The sequence below is a fragment of the Oenanthe melanoleuca genome, chromosome 12 (assembly GCF_029582105.1).
Source record: "Oenanthe melanoleuca isolate GR-GAL-2019-014 chromosome 12, OMel1.0, whole genome shotgun sequence".
NCBI lineage: Eukaryota > Metazoa > Chordata > Aves > Passeriformes > Muscicapidae > Oenanthe > Oenanthe melanoleuca.
Window position 1 is genome coordinate 7,066,847 of NC_079346.1, and position 18,417 is coordinate 7,085,263.

Here is an 18,417-nt window from a genome sequence, read left to right on the forward strand (position 1 = left end):
TTGTGCAAATTCATGTGGACTTGATGAATAAATTGGTTTAGACAGAATGATAAAAGAAAAATGCAGAAGCGGATTCCATATCTTATCCATGTTTCCTAACAAACAGGCAGAGGTTGATCAATACTTGTCAACAGGACATAATGGGAAAGGATTAGTACAAACAGCTTCAGATTTCAAGGAGGACCGAAACATGCACACTTGACTTCTACTTTTAAGCCTGTGTGAGTCTCTCCTTACCAACATGTTTCCTTGCCCTCATTCAGTATTGTATAATTGTATCTTCTGAAACTGCTGCAAATCCTACCAGAAGAACATAATTGCCTTTTCACCATAGGCAGGCAAAACACAGATAATTGGAAGTCACCAGATGTCACATAATATGAAGTCATACTCTATTTTAATAGCATTTAGATTATATTCCTCCATAGGCAGGAGTAAAATTCAACTAACGTGGAAGTAAAGGTTAATTGTAAATGCTTTTGCCTGACTGCTGAAAACAGAGCAAGGCTCCAGGCTGCTGCAAGCCCAGCAAGAAATCTTCCTACTTTTGAGAACTAGGCTGATAGAGGTAATGCCCTTTAGCAAGCAGCCTAAATGATGTGCTAATCAGAATGATGTTTGGGGGAATCGAACGTGCACTTTGATTGAACATCTTTGAATTCTTTGAATAGCAAAGAATAAGGAAAAGAGCAAACCCCAAATTAGAGCAAAGGCTTATTCTCTGTATTTGCCGAACTTAAGAAATGCTAAGTCTTGAGGCATCAGTTATTACCAGTGCATTTCAAATCATTTAAGAGCATGAAAAAAGTAAGCCTGTGAGGTGTTACTACTCAGAATAGTGAAAGGGACAAAGCAAAAAACCCTGTAATGCAATAAAACTTTCTAGGAGAGCCACATAGTCCCACCATCTTATATACATTAGTGTGTTGCTTCAGTTTTCTCTAAGGACAGTATTCTGTTTAGTTTCACCTCCACAACTTTCAACACAAAACCATATGTTTCTGTTTGCATGGCAAGAAAATTCAATTCCATTGTAAGCACAGCATGGGCTGTAGTCCCAATGCACACTATTAAATTCTGCAGTGCTCACGATGCTCCTCTTACTCAGTCTAGTGTGGAGAACACACTTATCTGTCCCTGCCAACTCCCTGTACCACAGATGTGAGGAGAAGAAAGTGCTCAGTATGCTAAGTGTCAAAATAGCAAATGCCATTCCCTAATGCTGTTAACTGGCCCCAAAATTCCAGTTGGGAATGCCCAAGCAGTGATGTGCTTCAGAAGAAAAGACACAGTTCCTTTGCTGGCTTTGAAATAAAAGTCCAAGGTGTTTTCCACTGTTTAAGTAACGTGTTATGAGAGCTTAAACAAACCAGTACCAATAAAAATTGTACAAGAATGGTAGCTGGAGCCAGAGGTAGAGCAGTGCAGCTGGAGATCTGGTGTCTGTCTTGAATGTCATGGCAGAACAGCCTAAGAAAAGCCAGCATGCTGGATAACTTGGAAAAAGATGAAATAAAAACACACATACACAAAAAGACAGGTCTGGGCCTCCACAGTTTCCTGTTCTCAGATATAACAAAATAGTATGAAATAAAAAAAGAGTCACCATTTCATTCTTTTCCAAAGCAAGGATGTCAAGCCCTGGTAGTGTCAACAGCATACCCTTGTAACAGTGCCCACCATAAGCTGTACTTGGCAGGGGATGGGGGAAGCTTAAAAAACGGACTAGGAAACTCCATTTTTGCTAAGAAATGTAAACAGTTTCCAGTGGCATATGCCTTCGCTGAATTAATTCAGTTTGCCTTTTACTGGCTTGGAATTCATCCCAGTAGGAAGGAATAAAAATTATTACAGCATATCTGTTTCAGGAGGTCCCACATGATACAAGCCCTGGCACTACTAAATCTACTCCTGTGTCTGGAAAAGCCTGTACCTTCCGTGAACCACCCATTCAGCAGTTCCACCCAGGCACTGGATGGATGAGCCCTGGCACAGGGAGTATTGGATGGCATCAGGCAGCCAGGGAGGCTCTGGCAGTGCAATTCTTGCACAAAGGTCAAGGTAAGAAAGAGGCATTCTACAGTTTGTGAAATGTGCTTTTTTTTTCTGAGGTATTCTTGGAAACTGGTTCCTGAGAAAAGAAACATGTTTATTTCCCTTAAGTAACACTGCTTGCTATAATAAGCAACCATAGCTGTACTATATAACCTATCTACTTTTATCATTCCTTGCCATTGCACAAACTGCCAGGACAAAGTTCTGTTTGTTGTACCATTTCAGATGCCATTAACCAAAGAAAACCCTGCTGCTGAACTGCCTCACACCACATGGTCTCCTAAGAGAAAGTCAGCTTGCTCATCTTTCCCTTGAGTAAATGAAGTTAAGAACTTATACAAAGGTATTAATTAATTCTGGAAAATAACACTGGCCATATTATTAAATGATGAAAAGGCAAACCTATATTTCTTAAAGAAGCATTACCTTTGATACAAGCTTGTGTCATGGTGCAGCTGTTACCTCCTATTTCTTCAAGGCACTCCTGCAGTAGTCTTGCTTACAGGCTGTGCACTACTAAGCATGGCTTTTCACTGCTTTGTAACAGATGCCAATCATATTTAATCCTATATCTGAAATTCATAGTTTGCAGGCATTAAATAATTCAGTTCTTTTATTTTCAAACCATTCTGCTGTTTGTTCCTGTAAGTTCCCATGTATATCTCTGAAGATATTTAAAAGCTGTCTGGACAAAATCCTGATTAATGCTATAGGGAAAACCCTTCTAGAGCAAGGAAACTGGACTAGTTGACTCCAGTGGTCCTTGCCAGCTTTATGCACTCTGTGATTCTGTGTGAGAATGGCTGGAGTGCCACATGAAAATACAGCTTAATAATCCTTACTGCAGATGGAGAAGAATTACACAGATGTTTAATTATGCTAATGAGGTTATCCCTAAACCTCAAACCTGGCAAAGACTACTCTAAAACCCAATATTCAGTCTTTGTTAAATGCATACATCAGGCTTGAAATTAAACCCTGTACATCATGGTCTCTCTCTCCACAAAGCCCTCTCATGGGAGGAACTCAGCAGAGCTGGTGAGCACGGAGGGATGGGAGGACCTGGCTGAAATCTGGGTAAGAAGTCAAACCCATCTCTGTCCTCAGTCTCAGCTCACCACTCAGGCTTTTGCCCTAACCCCACAGCTATTACTTTGCTTACAACAGCCCAGTTGTTAACTCCAGTAAAAAACAAAGGATCTGTTTAATTGTCTGGCACAACCAACCAAAATTCTGTGGGATAGTATCTGCTTTAGCCTGATTAAACGGAATCATCCTGGGTTTCATCTCTTTCCCTCTTTTTTTTTTTTTTCCTCCCTCTTTTGTGAGAGTACAATTTTAATTGCTGTTTTTCTGATTTTCAGGTTTCAGAGTCATGACAATGCTGAGCAGCTGTGTGTGTAACAGTTGCAGATCAAAAGTACAATTAGGCTAATGTGGGCACCAAAACAGAGAAAAGGATGATCAGGAAAATGAAAGAGGAGAATGCAAGCAAGCATTCAGTGACAGAAGACAATCATTAGCATTGGCCAATACCACAGGCAAAAAGAGGCCAGTGCCATTTGGAAAGTAATGACATGGCCTCAGGAGAGGTGTGTGTTTGTGTGTACGTGTGAAGTAAGCACTAAAAGAAAATGAGCCTTGCTGTACTAATTGGCCTCGCACTTTCCCTGTAATTTCTCATGAGTTCCCTGTTCTCCTCTAATCATGCACACTCCTGAGTACTTCCCCCTTCAGTTATCTCCTTACAACTGCTAATTTGATGCCATATAATTAATTTTAAAAATGTACATTGTTATGAAACAATTTTCTACTCTTTAAACTGATTACACTTTCTACTCATAAAAACATTTCTGAAATCTTGACAGCTTTTTAAAACTTGCTTCTAAAAGATGAAGAAGAGAAAAGATGCAGGGAGAAAAGATGCATCCAAAAATGTTTCTGCTCTCACATTGGGACAGAGTAAACTGCAGGGATGCTTTCTGCTCATTTTAGAAGTGGCCTTAACATTCTTAGCTGTCCTGATGCTCAGGAATCCTTTCAGACACTTCTGACAATGCCCTCTTGGCTTCATTTGTCTTAATTTCAGGCTTACTTTGTTATGGAAAACCTTTAAGGCCCTTTCTCACATAAAGAGGTCCTGCCATGGCTGGAGTTTCACTGAACTCAACACCTGGCATAAGTTAGGTCAGGTCTGTCTGTATGAATTGCAAATTTCCATGTTACTGGGGAAAACAATTAAGCTGAAGCAACTAGTCTTGGGCTTTGTGCTAGTCTAATTCACCAGCCTGTGTCTTTAGTAACCTAGGTCCAGCCTGGAGGAAAGCTCCTTCTCCTGCATCCCCAAGTGTCTTCTCCTAGGGGTAGCATTCCCAATGGGCCTCCTTCCCAACATGAAGGTGAGTAGGGCAAGTGGCATGTTGAAAACTGCCTGACAGGCATCTCAGACCATATTCAGTGGGAGCACTGATCTTTGAGGGTTTCTAGCTGGGGAGTAAGGAAAACAGCAGTGTATTGAAAAAAAAATCAGCACAACCTGTTGCAGGTTTCTCAGCTTCTGCATTATTAGCCTGATCTCTAACAGAACAGTTATGATTCACAGCATTACAGACTGGTCAGCATTTCTGTAACAAATGTTACTGAAGATTGGATTTAGCTTTGTTTTTCTGAATTGGTTCTTAGCTATAATTGAATGCACAATATCTGCATTTTTGTGTTTATCCATGTAGGTAAAAGTAAATATGTGAGGCTTTCTCACACTACTCCAGACCAGCTTTGATGGAAAAAGAAAATTATAGAGCACTCTATAGATAAGCAAAACAAACAATAGTAGTAAAACCCACCCCAAAAACAACAAACAAAAAAGTGCACTATCTCATAAATGCTGTGGTAATACACACAATCACTCAAATAAACTTGTCTAATAAATAAATCAATCAAAATCTAAATAAATAAACCTAGAATAAATCCACATGCACGTACTCCATTTGCTTCCTGTGGTTTTCCTCACCAGTGCCTGGAGCTCCCCGAGCAGGAACACGTGTGGACATTCTGCATGGGGCATTGGGAGCACCATGAGGGAGCAGCCTGCAGCAAACCCTGACCACACCAGGCTTGGTGCACATGCAGATCACCTGGGCAGCCTTCCAAGAGCTTGTATTTGCTGTGCACACACTGTGGAGCTGGTACATATATCCAGAGTTGGAGTGTACAGGAGCACTGGCAATTCTCATCATAGAAAATATGTGAACTCTGCCTGGTTAAGATTATTTTTCCCACACAAAGTAACAGAAGGTAACCCTAGTGGAGAAGATGCCTTGTATTGGAAGATCAGAGCATGTAAGTTTTGGGTTGAGAAATAAACAAGCAATGATCCTTGGTTTGGGAGAATATCTCAAAGCCCAGTCAGGGAGAATCCTGCAGATAAACTAAATTAGCTGGAAGCACACATACCAAACTTCCTATGAAATGCCAGTTCGGCACAGCAGCCACTCTTCCAAATTAATTTCACAGCTATAGTTCATTGCATTCCCCTCCCTTTTTATTTTCAATAAAGTTTTTGATGTAGCATGTTGGGAGTTAAAATTTTTCCAGATTTTCTCTTCCAATATGCTACAAGGACCATGAATCTGTCCCAATAAAAGGAAATTCCTTTCCACTCTGCTCCCCCCAGTAACAATTTGTGGGGTTGGGCTCTGTGACAACCTGCCAATCAGATGTAGCCAGACACTACAAAAATTCTGTTCCTAATGGAAATCAGCAAGGAGTTTGGATTGTGTTGTTTTCCAACACTTATGCTGGTACGAACGGTTTCCCTGCAGATCACTCACCTGGGTTAATGGTGATGAATTTGTTATCTGAGGGATACTCCTCTGGAAACCTGTCCATCTTGGGAGGAGGTTTTCTTGTTGTCTCTGGTCTCCTTGGGACGTTGCCCAGGTACAGTTCGTCGGTGGATGCTGGTGGCACTTGGGTGGAAGGGAGCAGCTGGGGCTGAGTGCCGGCTTCGGCAGAGCTCTCCTCCTCGGCACCTCCAGCCGTGGGGGACGCGTTTTGGTTTGGCACTTCTCCCGAGAGGGTTTTATTTCCTTCTTCCTCAGCAGTCCTGTTGGGGGAAGCCGCAGCCACGCTGGCCTCCGTGCTATTGCGTGCCTCTGAGGCTGCCTTCGCCCTGCTTTTCTCCTTCTTCTCAGCATCCTTTTCCTCCTCTTCCTCGTGCTCCCGCTCCCCGTCCTCGCTTTCGCTCTTTTCATCCTTGTCCCCCTCCTCGGCTCCCTCGCCGTCCTTGCTCAGCGCCGAGTCGCGCTCCGGCCCCGGGGAGGCGGCGGCGGCCTCGGTGGTGGCCACCAGGGCCCGGCCGGCCTGTTTGCTGGGGGCGGCGGCCGCGGGCAGCCGCGTGGGCCACACGCTGCTGGGGAAGGAGGAGATGCCCCCGCCGCTGAAACCCAGCCCTGCCAGCAAGGTGCTGGTCACCACGGAGGCCACGGTGGCCTGGCTGCCGCTGGAGGAAGGGCCCATGCCTGTGGCCATGGACACGAAGGAGAAGGGCAGCCCCGAGGAGGTCCAGGTGGAGGAGCCGGAGCTGATGGGAGCCATGTCTGCTGAGGAGGCAGGAGATGCTGTGGGCTTGAGGAGATCACCGGCAGCAGAGGGGAAGAAAACACAGCAGAGAGCATCAGCAGGGGCCCAATGCACCACTTGGGGTCATTCTCTTGCCTTTCCCTCCCTTTTCACTCACATGCTATTCTCCTAAAACCAGACACTCAACACCAGCTGGATGAAAAGCTGAGCCAGGACAGAACATGCCACAGAGCCACCAGCAAACCAAGAAACCTCCCTGCCTTCACCACATCATCATTAAAACCCTCTTTATCCTTATCTTCATTTTACATCCACCCACATCACTACTGACTTGTGAGTAACATTTCCTCTTGGGGTGAGAAGAATGTAAAGGAGTTTAATGAGTTCAGCTGCATTACTCACAGTGCTTTAATCCTCAGAAGACAGGAGTTTAAAAATACAATGTTACATAAGGGCTGTCCCAAAATAATGGCTGCCAACGTGAGCATCCATGGCTGGTGGGTCTGCTCCGACAAGGAACTCTGGCTCTTCCCACGCACATTGTGAGGGCCTCAAAGGACACTATTTTTATTTCCTTAATTTACCCATCAGGATTACTATCCTAAGGACTGGTGTTGCTGTGAGGCATTGTACTTGTTACAAAACAGCTGCAGCATAGCCAGCTGGGCACTCCTGAAGGATTTGGAGAGCATCAGGAGCCCTTCAGCAAGCCACCACCACGTCTGCCAGGACCTGCGGGCTGTGACACCCATGTACAGACTCAGTTTTCCATATCCATGGGACTCTTCCTGGCCACCACCAGAGAAGAAAGGCAGGACTGGCACTGCCTGCTCCACTGAGAGAAATCAGGTAATGAACTATGGACTTTGCATCCTCTGCACCCTGCCAATATTATTCTAATGCCAATCCACTGCACCCATGCAGGTCTCTGGGCACGTGTGTGCTCTGCTGTAAATAAAACCCCTTAGTACACACAAAAATAACCAAACCTCAGTCTATTACAAAGAACTAGTCCTGAATTACATGTGGAAAAAGAGACTGAAGTGAATTGTCTAAAGACAAGGAATAATTCTGTGGAAGAGCTGAGTCAGCAGTTCCTCTGGACAACCTGACCATTCTCCTCTGAATTACTGAAAAATGTCTCACATTACTGAATTCATCAGCAGGACCATTAGCTGGAAAGGTACGTACCAGATGAGGACAAAAAAGGTTAAGTAGGTGCTGGTGAACATTGAAAAAAATGTAAAATATTTATTTTGGAAACCGAAATTTATAACTTTACAATATTTCTGCATCTCTTTGCAATTTCCAGGTTCAGTAAAGCCGTGTAGTTGAAATGCTGCAGCAAACCAAGAAAGGCTGCTTTCTCATGTTATTTGTGACCAGCTGCAATCAGAGAACCTGAGATCTTAGATGCAAACCTGTGCTTTAGAGATTTCCAAATCTTTAAATAAGCATCTAAACTTTCAGATACCTATCAGTCTCAAAGCTGAGTATTAAAATTTGACAGCAGATTTTATATATCTAGAATACCTCTATACATCATTAAACAAACATTAATCATTCAAATGCAAGCTTTGTATATGTTTTTTGCTTACTAGGGAGTATATCAAACTGAATCAGAATAAAACCAGAATTCAATAGTATGAATCCACCACATAAATTTGACTGAACAACTCAGTAGATTGGATACCAAGAAATTTAGGTTATGGATAGTTTATATTAAGTAAACTAATAAGATGGTTTAAAAACTGAAACAGCGTATTCCACTTGTAATTTAAATGTATATTTCTAATTTTGGAACACAAAAGTTGGCTTCAGTGACTTGTTAAAGTCTCACCTGAATTAAAATAAACAAAGACATTGTTCAGGCTTTATTCACACAGTAACAGGTATCCTTAAAGACTGAAAAAGCAAAGATGTGAGGTCTTATTTCTGTTGCATATACTTCTGCTCATACAGTTAATAAATTAAATTTATTTCCATAGCCATCATTAAGATTTTACAAATCTCCTCTAAATGGGTTGAATACAGATTGAGGAAAACTTTTTAACACTCGATTCTCCTCTCAGAGCATGAAGCTAGAAAACCATTTCATATTGGAACTGTATTTTATGCTATATACTCTTCTGTGACAGGTCTGGGCACCCCTTCCCCAGGAAGGCTGGGTCCTGCTGCAGATTTCCAACATCATGCTGCCACCTGGTGGGAAATGTCCCCAAATCCCTGCTCCCTAAATCCATGACTTACCACTCCTGTCTTCACAATTCGGGTCCCCTCGAAAATTCGAGTGGTGTTAGCTGGGGAGGGAAGAAGAGCAGCATGTCAGGGCAGGAGAGGAGGCAGAGGAACAGCTGCTAAACACTGCTCAACATGTGGCCACAGCTTACAGGTGCAGGTCTCAGTCTGGAGCAAAGGCAACTCAGCTCCTTGGGCATTACTCACCTCACTGCACTTGTGTCTGAACACAGACTTGCTTGTCTTTAATTACTCAGGCCTGGCAATGCCCGGTTTACTGACAGAAAACAAATTCTCTCCTTCAACACCAAGCTGGATGAAACATCCTGACTTACACAGGAAGCAAGGATAATATTTTTTTTTCTGTCCTTATAATACTATCATTATTTATTGCTATATATCTCAATTACAACTACAATCAACCTCCAAATAATGTTTTGAAAGCTCAAATGGATTAATTTTCTAAGTTAGATTTTGGCTACAGCCAGAGATTAGAACTGCAGCTCCTTTTTGGGGACATGTGGAAGGAATCACATCATCTCCTCCCACTGCAGATGTGAGTGTCACTTCCACTGCATTGAATACTGGGCTAGAACTGGGCTAGAGTACCCAAAGGATCTCCTACACAGTTGTTAGTAATGATTTACTCCTATCTGTGATTAAACAGTTATTGTAGTCAAACTTCAAAGAATTTTCCCTTCCATCATCTAGTAAAAGAGGTCATAATAAGCAACACACCAGTTTTTAACTTCTGCCTGGCACTCAAAAGTGAAAACACCTTGCTGAGGTACCAAGAACAGAGCTACACATGAGTTGTGACTTGGACAGGACACTTGTCTGGTCCCTGCTCTCTCTGCAATGCTGCCAACACTGTGGCTTGACAGAATTAAACCATGTCCATAGCTTGACATCCCTCAGACACTAAGTGCTAGCAAAGCAGGATCAAAACCCCTATACTTTCTGAAAATGACACTGAAAATGCCCCTATTATTCTTTTCCATATACAGCATCAGATCCAAGTGACAACTCTTTGCTTCATCCTAAGGATTTAACTTTTAACTCTCTGCTTGTTTTATCCTTCCATTACCCATTTTGAGGTTTATGCATCTATAATTTGGAGTGGGAGGGAATGCTCTCATCAGAGGCAAAATTTGCCCTACTTAATAAAAAATATCATAATAAATTCCCAGGAAGGAGCAAAACTTTAGCACTTAAAAAAACCCTAAAATAATGAAGTTCTTCTACCAAATCTCAGCTCTACCAGATTTCTCCAATAAACTTAAAAGGAAATCCATGACAAAGGACAGCTTATCATCTAGTCCTTTTGATTTTCTTTAAATATGTATGTTTTGGAAATCACTGAAGTTGTGTGCATGGTAAAACCTGAATGTCTCCACATGTGGTTGTCAAGGTAGGACTGATCTCCTTTCCTCTTCACATGAAACAGACACCGATCAGACTGACATTCTGTTATAGCTGTGCCTCTGATGCATAAGCAGCCTCTGATGAATTTGTTTCAGGAAACTAGTACCAAGAAAAGCTCTAAATTCTCCTAAAACCTGACAAACCCTGACAGTGAGAGGTGTAGGCAAACCCTCCTCACTGGAAATGAGATTCAGATCAAGTCACTGGTCACAATATGAAATTGGCATTGTCTACATACATTCAAATATTTTCTGAAATAACTTCACACCATATTGCACTCTGCAAAGAAAATATTAAACAAACAAAGAATAATTCAATGTAAAAATATGTATGTGGTTTTTTTACCTTGAAAGAGCATAGTCTGGCTAAAGTCACTACGCATTTCATTTCGGCAAACTGCTTGAACTCTGAACAGATAAAGGATGTCAGGTGAGACATGGCTAATGATGGCCTTCTGTTTAAAAAAAATAGATATTATTCAGTTTTTTACCCCCACAGTACTGTCCAAGAACAGTTTGAAATATATAAAGCATTGTGCTAACACAGAACATTTATGTCATGTAGACAAGCTCTATTTCTACACAGAAATATTCAGTGATTCCCTGGAGAGGGCAAGGCTGAAGGGATACACCCAGACACTGCTGACTCTGCCCATGAGAAAGAAATGAACATGTCCCAAATCTGTTCTCATGACAGTCTTCATGCCTCAATGTCTCTGCTCTCCTCAGAAAAACTTAAAACTCAAGTAATTTGCCTTTACAGCAATTCTAATAAGATTTTTTTAGGTGGAGATCCATGTCCCAAAGACGGGATAAGCCCAGAAACATCACTGAATATTCAGACTGACTATTTTGCAACAAACTGGCTAAGGCTATTTGATGCTGGTGTGCTATGCAACATGATGGCTGAGCATCCTGGGCTGGGATATCCCTGCTTACTCCTAGGCCTGAGAGTTTCTTAGTCCACAATCACATCAGTTCACAGGAGTAGCTACATGAGTCACTTGAAATACTTGTGATCTCTGCAGCAAAACACTGACTTCAACATGGGACAGCCCAACTGTATCTGCCAGAGCACTGAAAACAATCTGCATTTTCCTCTGAAAATGGGTTTCCTTCTTCTCTTGCCCCTAAAATAGACTAAGATGTCATTGCTTTCTTAACCCAAAGCTCTGCTGAACAGCACAAGGTCTCACTGCAATTTATTTCCAAGCTATCACTCCATCACATCCCTTGCACTTGTAATTATTTCTTTTACATAAAACAGGATGCTTTCATGGTGCCCACCTCATTTTTGCTGATTAAGGCTCTCCTCCTCATACCTGATTAAAAAACCTTCCTTAAGAGTGTGAAATTATGACAAGAGAGGTTACAATACATCATAACCTTGGGTGCCTTTCAATGGATTCCTTTCTGATTTCATGAGGCAGATTGTTCCCTAATGTGACCCAGATAACAATGTCTAGTGGGGAAATTGGAAATATAAATGGAAATGAAGTAAAAGAAGCTTCATCTAAGGGAATAAGAGAAGTATTATTGTATAACTGATTGAATGGGCCCAGAGGACTGTGTATTTGAAAAAAAATATGGTAACAGTCATTAGGAATAACACTATGCTGCTGCATTTTTCATGTGCATATACAATTACTGATTTCATTATTCTAGAGGCTTTCTTTGATTAACAATAAATGGAGGCCTTTCAAACCTGAATATGTCACTCTGGTTTTATATGCAGAGAATGTTAAGGACCAGTACAATACTTGCTGCCACTTAGACAAGAATGACAAGCAGATGAAATTCTAAATGGAGGAGATAGAGCAGTGTTTCCATCTGTGCTGGAACTGTCTTGCTCTTCTCTCTTTTTCTCACACTGCCAGATGTAGGCAGTGCTTGTACAGGGACACTCCAAAATAATCTTCAAGCCCTGACTATGCAACTCCTGCCTCTGGCAGCACTTATTGCACTTATTGCCAGAAACTGCTCCAAAGTCTGCAAGGGGCAATGCACAGTGAAAAGCCTGAGCCCAGGAACAGATTTTGGGGGATCGGACTTTTAACGTGAAAATCCTTGAGTTGAATACAAGCCAAAAGGTATTCAGAGCCTCACCACTTCCCAAGCCAGCTGCTTCTCAGCAACACTACATGAAAAAGTGTCTGCAGATTCAGTCCTTTATGCACTCACATAAACTATAAATTCATATTCCAGTGTTTGGGTAGCCTGTTAGGCAATGCTCAACTAATGCTGAACATTTAAATAGCAGTTCATCGTGGGCCCAACATTAGCCTGCCTATAACTGCTTTCCTCCTCTACCTCCTTCTACCAAGAAAATAACAATATAAGGATAACTTGATACATATGTCTGGGGTTGATGCTGTGCTTTTACCAGGTCCTTGTCACTATCCTTGGTGAAAGTCTTCTCCTTTTCATCTTCATTTTTAGTCCAGCTATATGAGATCATGTAATTCATGATTGGAGGGTGGTAAATGGTTTCTGGTTGGTTCCAGGTTACCAGTAGCGCTGTCCTGTTCACAGGCTGCACTTTCATGTTCACTGGAGGAGTGCTACAAGCTGAAAAACAGAAGGAGAAAATATGAAGCTCTTCTAAATAACAGAGAGAAAACAAACAGGAAAAACAGTGCCTCACTCTAAGAACTAGGCTTTTTCTTTAATACCCTGGCCTACAGTAACAGCTTAGACTGCAATCCACTGAGACCAATGGGATTTAATACCACCTGCAGCTGCTTTCTGCTCTCCTGAGTAAAGTGAATGAGAGAATCCATTCTCTGCAGGGAGGCTGCTTAGTTCTCGACTTAATTCTCAGTCCTGACATTTGCACCTACACTTTAACTTGGTGACTTAAGAGCTCTGCATGGGAACATGAAGAAATACAGTGGACCTGATCCACAGATTCCCTCATCCCCACCCTCCTGCTGTTAAGGAGTAAATACCCCATTGTGCTCTGCTGGCCCTGGAAAGAGTTGAAACCTCTGAAAATGTGGCACAATTGGGTCAGTAAATGTTCTCCTGTTAACCTATACATTTTAAGGGTAATTTTATACTCCTCTTTCTATATATCTTTCTTCAAAAATTCTCAACAGTTTGTCAGTAATGTATCACCAGCACAGGGAAGAGTGACTGGGAACACTAGCTCTTTGATGGCCTTGGCCACCTCCTCTGAGCAGGCAGAAGAACCCCCAGGCAGCCCTGCCTTCCTAACTAGCATGGAGGCACAAGTCACCTGTCAGCCATGCTTAAGTCAGTGGGGACATCAGCACAGGGACAGCTTATCTTCTGGGAAAAACATGGCTCCTCCTTCCAGCAGTACCAAACCCTAAATTCTGCAGGGCAGACAAAGCCCAGGCACAAAGGCAGCTCTCGAGGAGTGGGGTGTGTACAGTGCCCCTGCAATGCTGAAGAAACACTTTTCCAGGAGTTGCCATGGAAAGGTCTGGCTGGGGATGCACAACACTAGATGGCACTCACATGCTGTGGGAAAACTGCATCATCCCCTTCCCAGCCATAAAGAGTTTAGATTTTTTTCCAAGCTTTAAAAATCACTTTTAAAATACCCAATGCAGGGCAGAATTTCACATTCTCTTTTTTCAGTATAAACCCTGAACCAAGGAAAATCACTTGCAATGATATCTAAGCACATGTGCCGTGGCAAAGGAGCTGGTCTCTTCTGCCAGGGAAAGGCAAAGTGTCACCCAGCCCATCAGGCTGACACTGTTGGCAGAATTATTTTTCCCAGTATGACTTTTCTTTGAAATCCAGCACATTGAGCTTGTTTGCACTCTGCAGGAATGTGACCACATGAATATTGGGCCATTATTTCACTTCTAAGGAGTCCTGGCAGCACTGAAGGGGAAGTATGTCTATACCTCTGCCTGGACTTGCAGGCTGGCCATGCAGCACTGCTGTTACATTACTGAAATAGCTACAGATCTGAAACAAAAATTATTAAATACTTCAAACACCAGTATTACCAGTACAATAGAAAAATATCTGTCAAATGCATTTGTGCAGTTATAACTCCCATTTTGTAGCTAGCTGAACAAGACAACAGGAACTGCAGAAATATGCTTAGGCAGGAGAAATCTTTGATGTTTGCTCTTGCCAGGAGGGGTGACCATCCTGCAGTTTTGCAGTAGATCCTTCTGCTCAACCCAGAAGGATGATCCAGCAAAACAAACAAACCCTACAGTATCTGAAAGCATTGGATAAATATATGTGAATTTCTATTTACACAGAGCTGAAGGGATCAAAACAGCATTCTGCTATCAGTGCCACAAAGTCAGAAGCCACACCACAGCTTCCCTCTGGCTCCTCCTGGTCCCCCAAAGCACAGCATGAAGGTGGCCAGGACCTGGATGAGATGGGAGAGCTGAAAGCCATCTCTGTTATCACTATTTACAGAGCTTCCTGATCCTTGGTATGCCTCTCCATGCTCACCTCTTTCCGCTGAGATGGTCAGATCAATTCTCCCTGACATCACTGTTTATTGATAACTGTGCCAATAAATCATAACTGCCCTCTTTGACGCCCTTTGTTATCACAGAATTACACTTCAAAATGCCAGGCCAGCCTTTATCGCTCCACCTAATCAAATCCCATCAGAGACAGGGTGAAGCACTACCCAGACCTAAAGCTCTTACCCAGTCCTTGTCCTCCAGGAGGACATGCAGAGATTTATATATTTAAAGTAATCATGCATCAAATTGTTTTAGAAATAATTCAAGCAGGTAACCTTCCTGAGAGACAGAGATCTACCTTAATTGCAGCAGCCCTCTGAAGGATTTCTGGCCAGCTGCTTTTCACACAAGGTCCCCAAGACACCCCAGGGAGAGGGGGCTGCCATGTCCCCATTCTGTGTCATTTGGAATAGCTCATGGCAGCAGAGAATTGGGTATTTCCCAAAGACAAACAGGACACTGACAGTCTCCCAGTCAGGAACCCTCCCTGACCCTGCACCCTGATCCAAGGTCATGAGCACTTCTGACCACCTGAGTGACTCCAGTAACTTCACTGAGGACAAGCTAAAGTGAGGCTGAGTTTACAATACTGCAATTTTTCAGTAAATATTACAAAATTTTCATGACTTAGTATGACTTGATACAATTTACTCCAAGGCACAGAGCAGTATCTGAAAAACCTGAAGTAATTTAGTATGAACCAACCTTTTCTGTTCAACCGCATTTTTAAAAAACAGCTTATGAATGGGCAAAAAAAGAAATATTTTTAAATAAAATGAAATATATGGTTTTATTAATTAAACTAAACCTGCTTAGGACACACTGGAATAAAGAAACATTTGATCCAACAATTTAATTTGGTGATTTAATTAAAGTGATACATAATAACACAGTGGATGTCTGAAAGGCAAGGAAAAAAAGTGCAATGATATGACCATCTATAAAACAACTGGCATTTCCCAGAGATCTAATTTTTCTTTCAATACTCTCTGTGCCTTGGATTTTTCAAAGAAGATTAAAAGAATCACAAGCTGAAGGGCCTCTACTGATTTTGCAAAATGTGCAGCTGAAGAAGAGATAGAAATGCAGGAAGAAGTTGGGACAGGGAAGTGGAAGTTTAATCAGGACACACTAAAGAGAAATAAGCTTTTCTTTTTCTTTTTTTAAACAAAACCAGGCTTAATTAAAAAAAAAAAAAAAAAAAAAAAAAAGAGAGAGAGAGTAAAAAGCCTGTGAATTCATTATTTCTTGAGGAAAAAAAGACCCCAAGCTAACAACCAGAATTATTCCACACTGAAATAGCATCTTGGCTAATTTTAGAAAATATTATTACTAATGCTCTGTTTAAAATTCAGGTCCTGAGGGCTATTGAAATATTTTGGGGGATTTCAGGATGCCTTTCTGTGGTGTGTGCAATCCTGAGCAGATACCTGCACAGGCTGGCAGGACACCAAACCACTGTGTCCTGGGCTAGCAGCCCCTTGCCAAGACTTGTGGAGACAGAAACCCCAGCTGGGGCAACCAGGCCACATCTCTGAGGCACTGAACAGGCAAGAGCCTTGGCAGTACCATGGTCATGCTCCACTGCAGGCACAGACAAAACAGGGAAAAAACACCCTCAACCTTCCAGTCAGGGATGCCCTGAACTGGGAGAACGTGGCTCCTGCCTTCTGGAGAGGTCTGCAGAGGCACAGGTGCACCTCTGACCCAGCCTCACTGGCTCTCCCAGCTGCTGGCCACGTGTGGGGCTGCCCAGCAGCTTGACCCAGGCTTTTCTCTGCAGATCAGCCCGCTGGGGAAGGCAGGGGCAATCCAGCATCTCGGCCAGCCTCATCTTCCAGGGCTCACTCAAGCCTGGACAAAACCTGTTTGCCACTGGCAGACGAATGCAGCATGCTGATGCAGTCATAAGTACTGGGCAGGCCAGCCATACAGCAGAGAATTATTTTCTTCATGTTAAAAACATTCCAGTGGGCTGGAACAAACAAAATTAATTTAACAACTCTGCATTCATCTCTCCCATAATTTGATTTGTATGTTGTATTTGGCTACCTAACCTCCATGAGGCTTTCCTAACTGAAAGGCTGATAAAGCTTAATCCAAAAGCTCCTGGCAGCTCCATTTTAGTGAGTTGAAAGACTAAAAAAGGAGCTTGTTGCTTTGCAAAAATTAATTGCTGACACTAAGACACGCCCATGAATGCAGAAATGGCAAGTAAGAAAATAGTGCAGCTTTTTTTAATTAATATTGTTCCTTAAAAGCAGCCTCTTCTGTTCAAAGACAGAAATGCAACACCAGCCAAACTTTCTGGGTTTCATCATGCTTTTTGCATATGTTACCTGCGGTTATGAAAAGACTATTTAGGGAAACTTTGTGAGAGCACAAGAACTATATATTCAGTATGGCTTGTATACTTTCTCTCTGTAAAACAGGTCTTCATATGATGAATCTAGTTGCACTAGGCTCAGCGGGATTTATAAAATCCTCTAAAAATGTTCTAAGTTAGCTTGTCCATGCATAAAAATGTCACCACTTTAAAGGCAGTTATTTCTAGCTGTGCTATGCCCTCCTTTGAAAAATCCCACTCTCTACCTCCTGCTGAATGTCTCAGCAATGCAAAACTGCTGTTCCTCTCCTTGGTGCCGTGGGATACACGTTGTGTGCTGAAGCCCTGACAATTTTCAGCACAGAAAAGCAACGTGACAGTGAGATCCTGAATCCCTCGTGGTGACATGGGCAGAGATCTTCTAAGGCAATTCATATATGGAAAGGGAAACATCTGCATCAGGATGTGCCCAAAGCTTGTTACTGGCTCAGAGCTGCTCAGTGGTAACTGAAAGACAGGGACAAGGGTTTTGTCTTGCTCTGGGAGGCAGCTCCTGGCTGTGAGGAGAGAGAGGCCTCACTTCTTCTTACTAGTCTGAATATGCAGGATGATTCATTCAGCAGGATGAGCGGCAGGAAACAGTGTCTCTCCCTCACAAAGCAGGAGCACACAGGAAGGCAGCTGGGGAATTTCTTCCCCCATGTTCAGTAGAAGAGAAATGGACAAGTCAGTATGAGGGTTTCATGTCTTTCTTTGCCATAGGGGCAAACAAGTTGATGGCAAAGTTTTTGGGGGAGAGAGGATGTTTCCTTCCTCTCAGCCCCAGTCCTGGGAAGGATGCTGGAAGGGCCAGTCCTGCAGGACAGATGCACCACTTGCTGCTGTAATGACACCCAACTCAGCCATAGGCAGCCCAGATGATTTCAGAGCACCTGAAAGCTGTGATCAGTGCCTGTGCTATTGCCAAAACACTGCACCAAGTTCATTCAGCCCTGTCACCCCCAGGAACCCGACTGCAGACAAGAGAAAAGCAACGCCACCAACAGAAAGGGGAAGCAAAATACTTTCAGCTACACCCATTCCTATACAGACACACACATATGTATGCCTTCTCATTATTAGATCCTCAAAATGTCAAACCCTGAAATGCAAAAAATATGGGTTATACTGCAATGAGAAAACTCACACTTGCTTTCAGTGGTAAGGGGAGTGATACAGGGGCAGATTCAGCTACACTGAACTGGTGTGACTCAGTGGAGGTGCTTGGGAAGAGACTCAATCCATAATAAACAAGAGCATGCTTTGGGCTGTCAGATTCAAT

General features: G+C 42.7%; 1 protein-coding gene and 1 long non-coding RNA gene across 5 annotated transcripts in view; one reads left to right on the forward strand and one right to left on the reverse strand.

Moving 5' to 3' along the window:
* Positions 1 to 18,417, reverse strand: part of PTPRG (protein tyrosine phosphatase receptor type G) — a 380,979-nt gene that overhangs the window by 64,160 nt on the left and 298,402 nt on the right. Inside the window, exons 9-12 of the mRNA XM_056501238.1 lie at positions 12,682 to 12,866; positions 10,645 to 10,753; positions 8,887 to 8,936; positions 5,886 to 6,681 (exon numbers count right to left, since the gene is read on the reverse strand). Coding sequence (XP_056357213.1) covers positions 5,886 to 6,681; positions 8,887 to 8,936; positions 10,645 to 10,753; positions 12,682 to 12,866 — 1,140 coding nt within the window. The remainder of the gene's footprint in view (positions 1 to 5,885; positions 6,682 to 8,886; positions 8,937 to 10,644; positions 10,754 to 12,681; positions 12,867 to 18,417) is intronic.
* On the forward strand, positions 1,905 to 14,838 carry LOC130258132 (uncharacterized). Of its 4 annotated transcripts, XR_008841439.1 has the most exons (9): positions 1,905 to 2,061; positions 2,281 to 2,398; positions 3,064 to 3,132; positions 3,420 to 3,647; positions 4,364 to 4,454; positions 5,069 to 5,394; positions 5,877 to 5,994; positions 6,815 to 7,819; positions 14,549 to 14,838. It is a non-coding gene; the product is annotated as an uncharacterized LOC130258132 (long non-coding RNA). The 4 variants fall into 4 exon arrangements; XR_008841441.1 differs by lacking the exon at positions 3,064 to 3,132; XR_008841440.1 differs by lacking the exon at positions 2,281 to 2,398.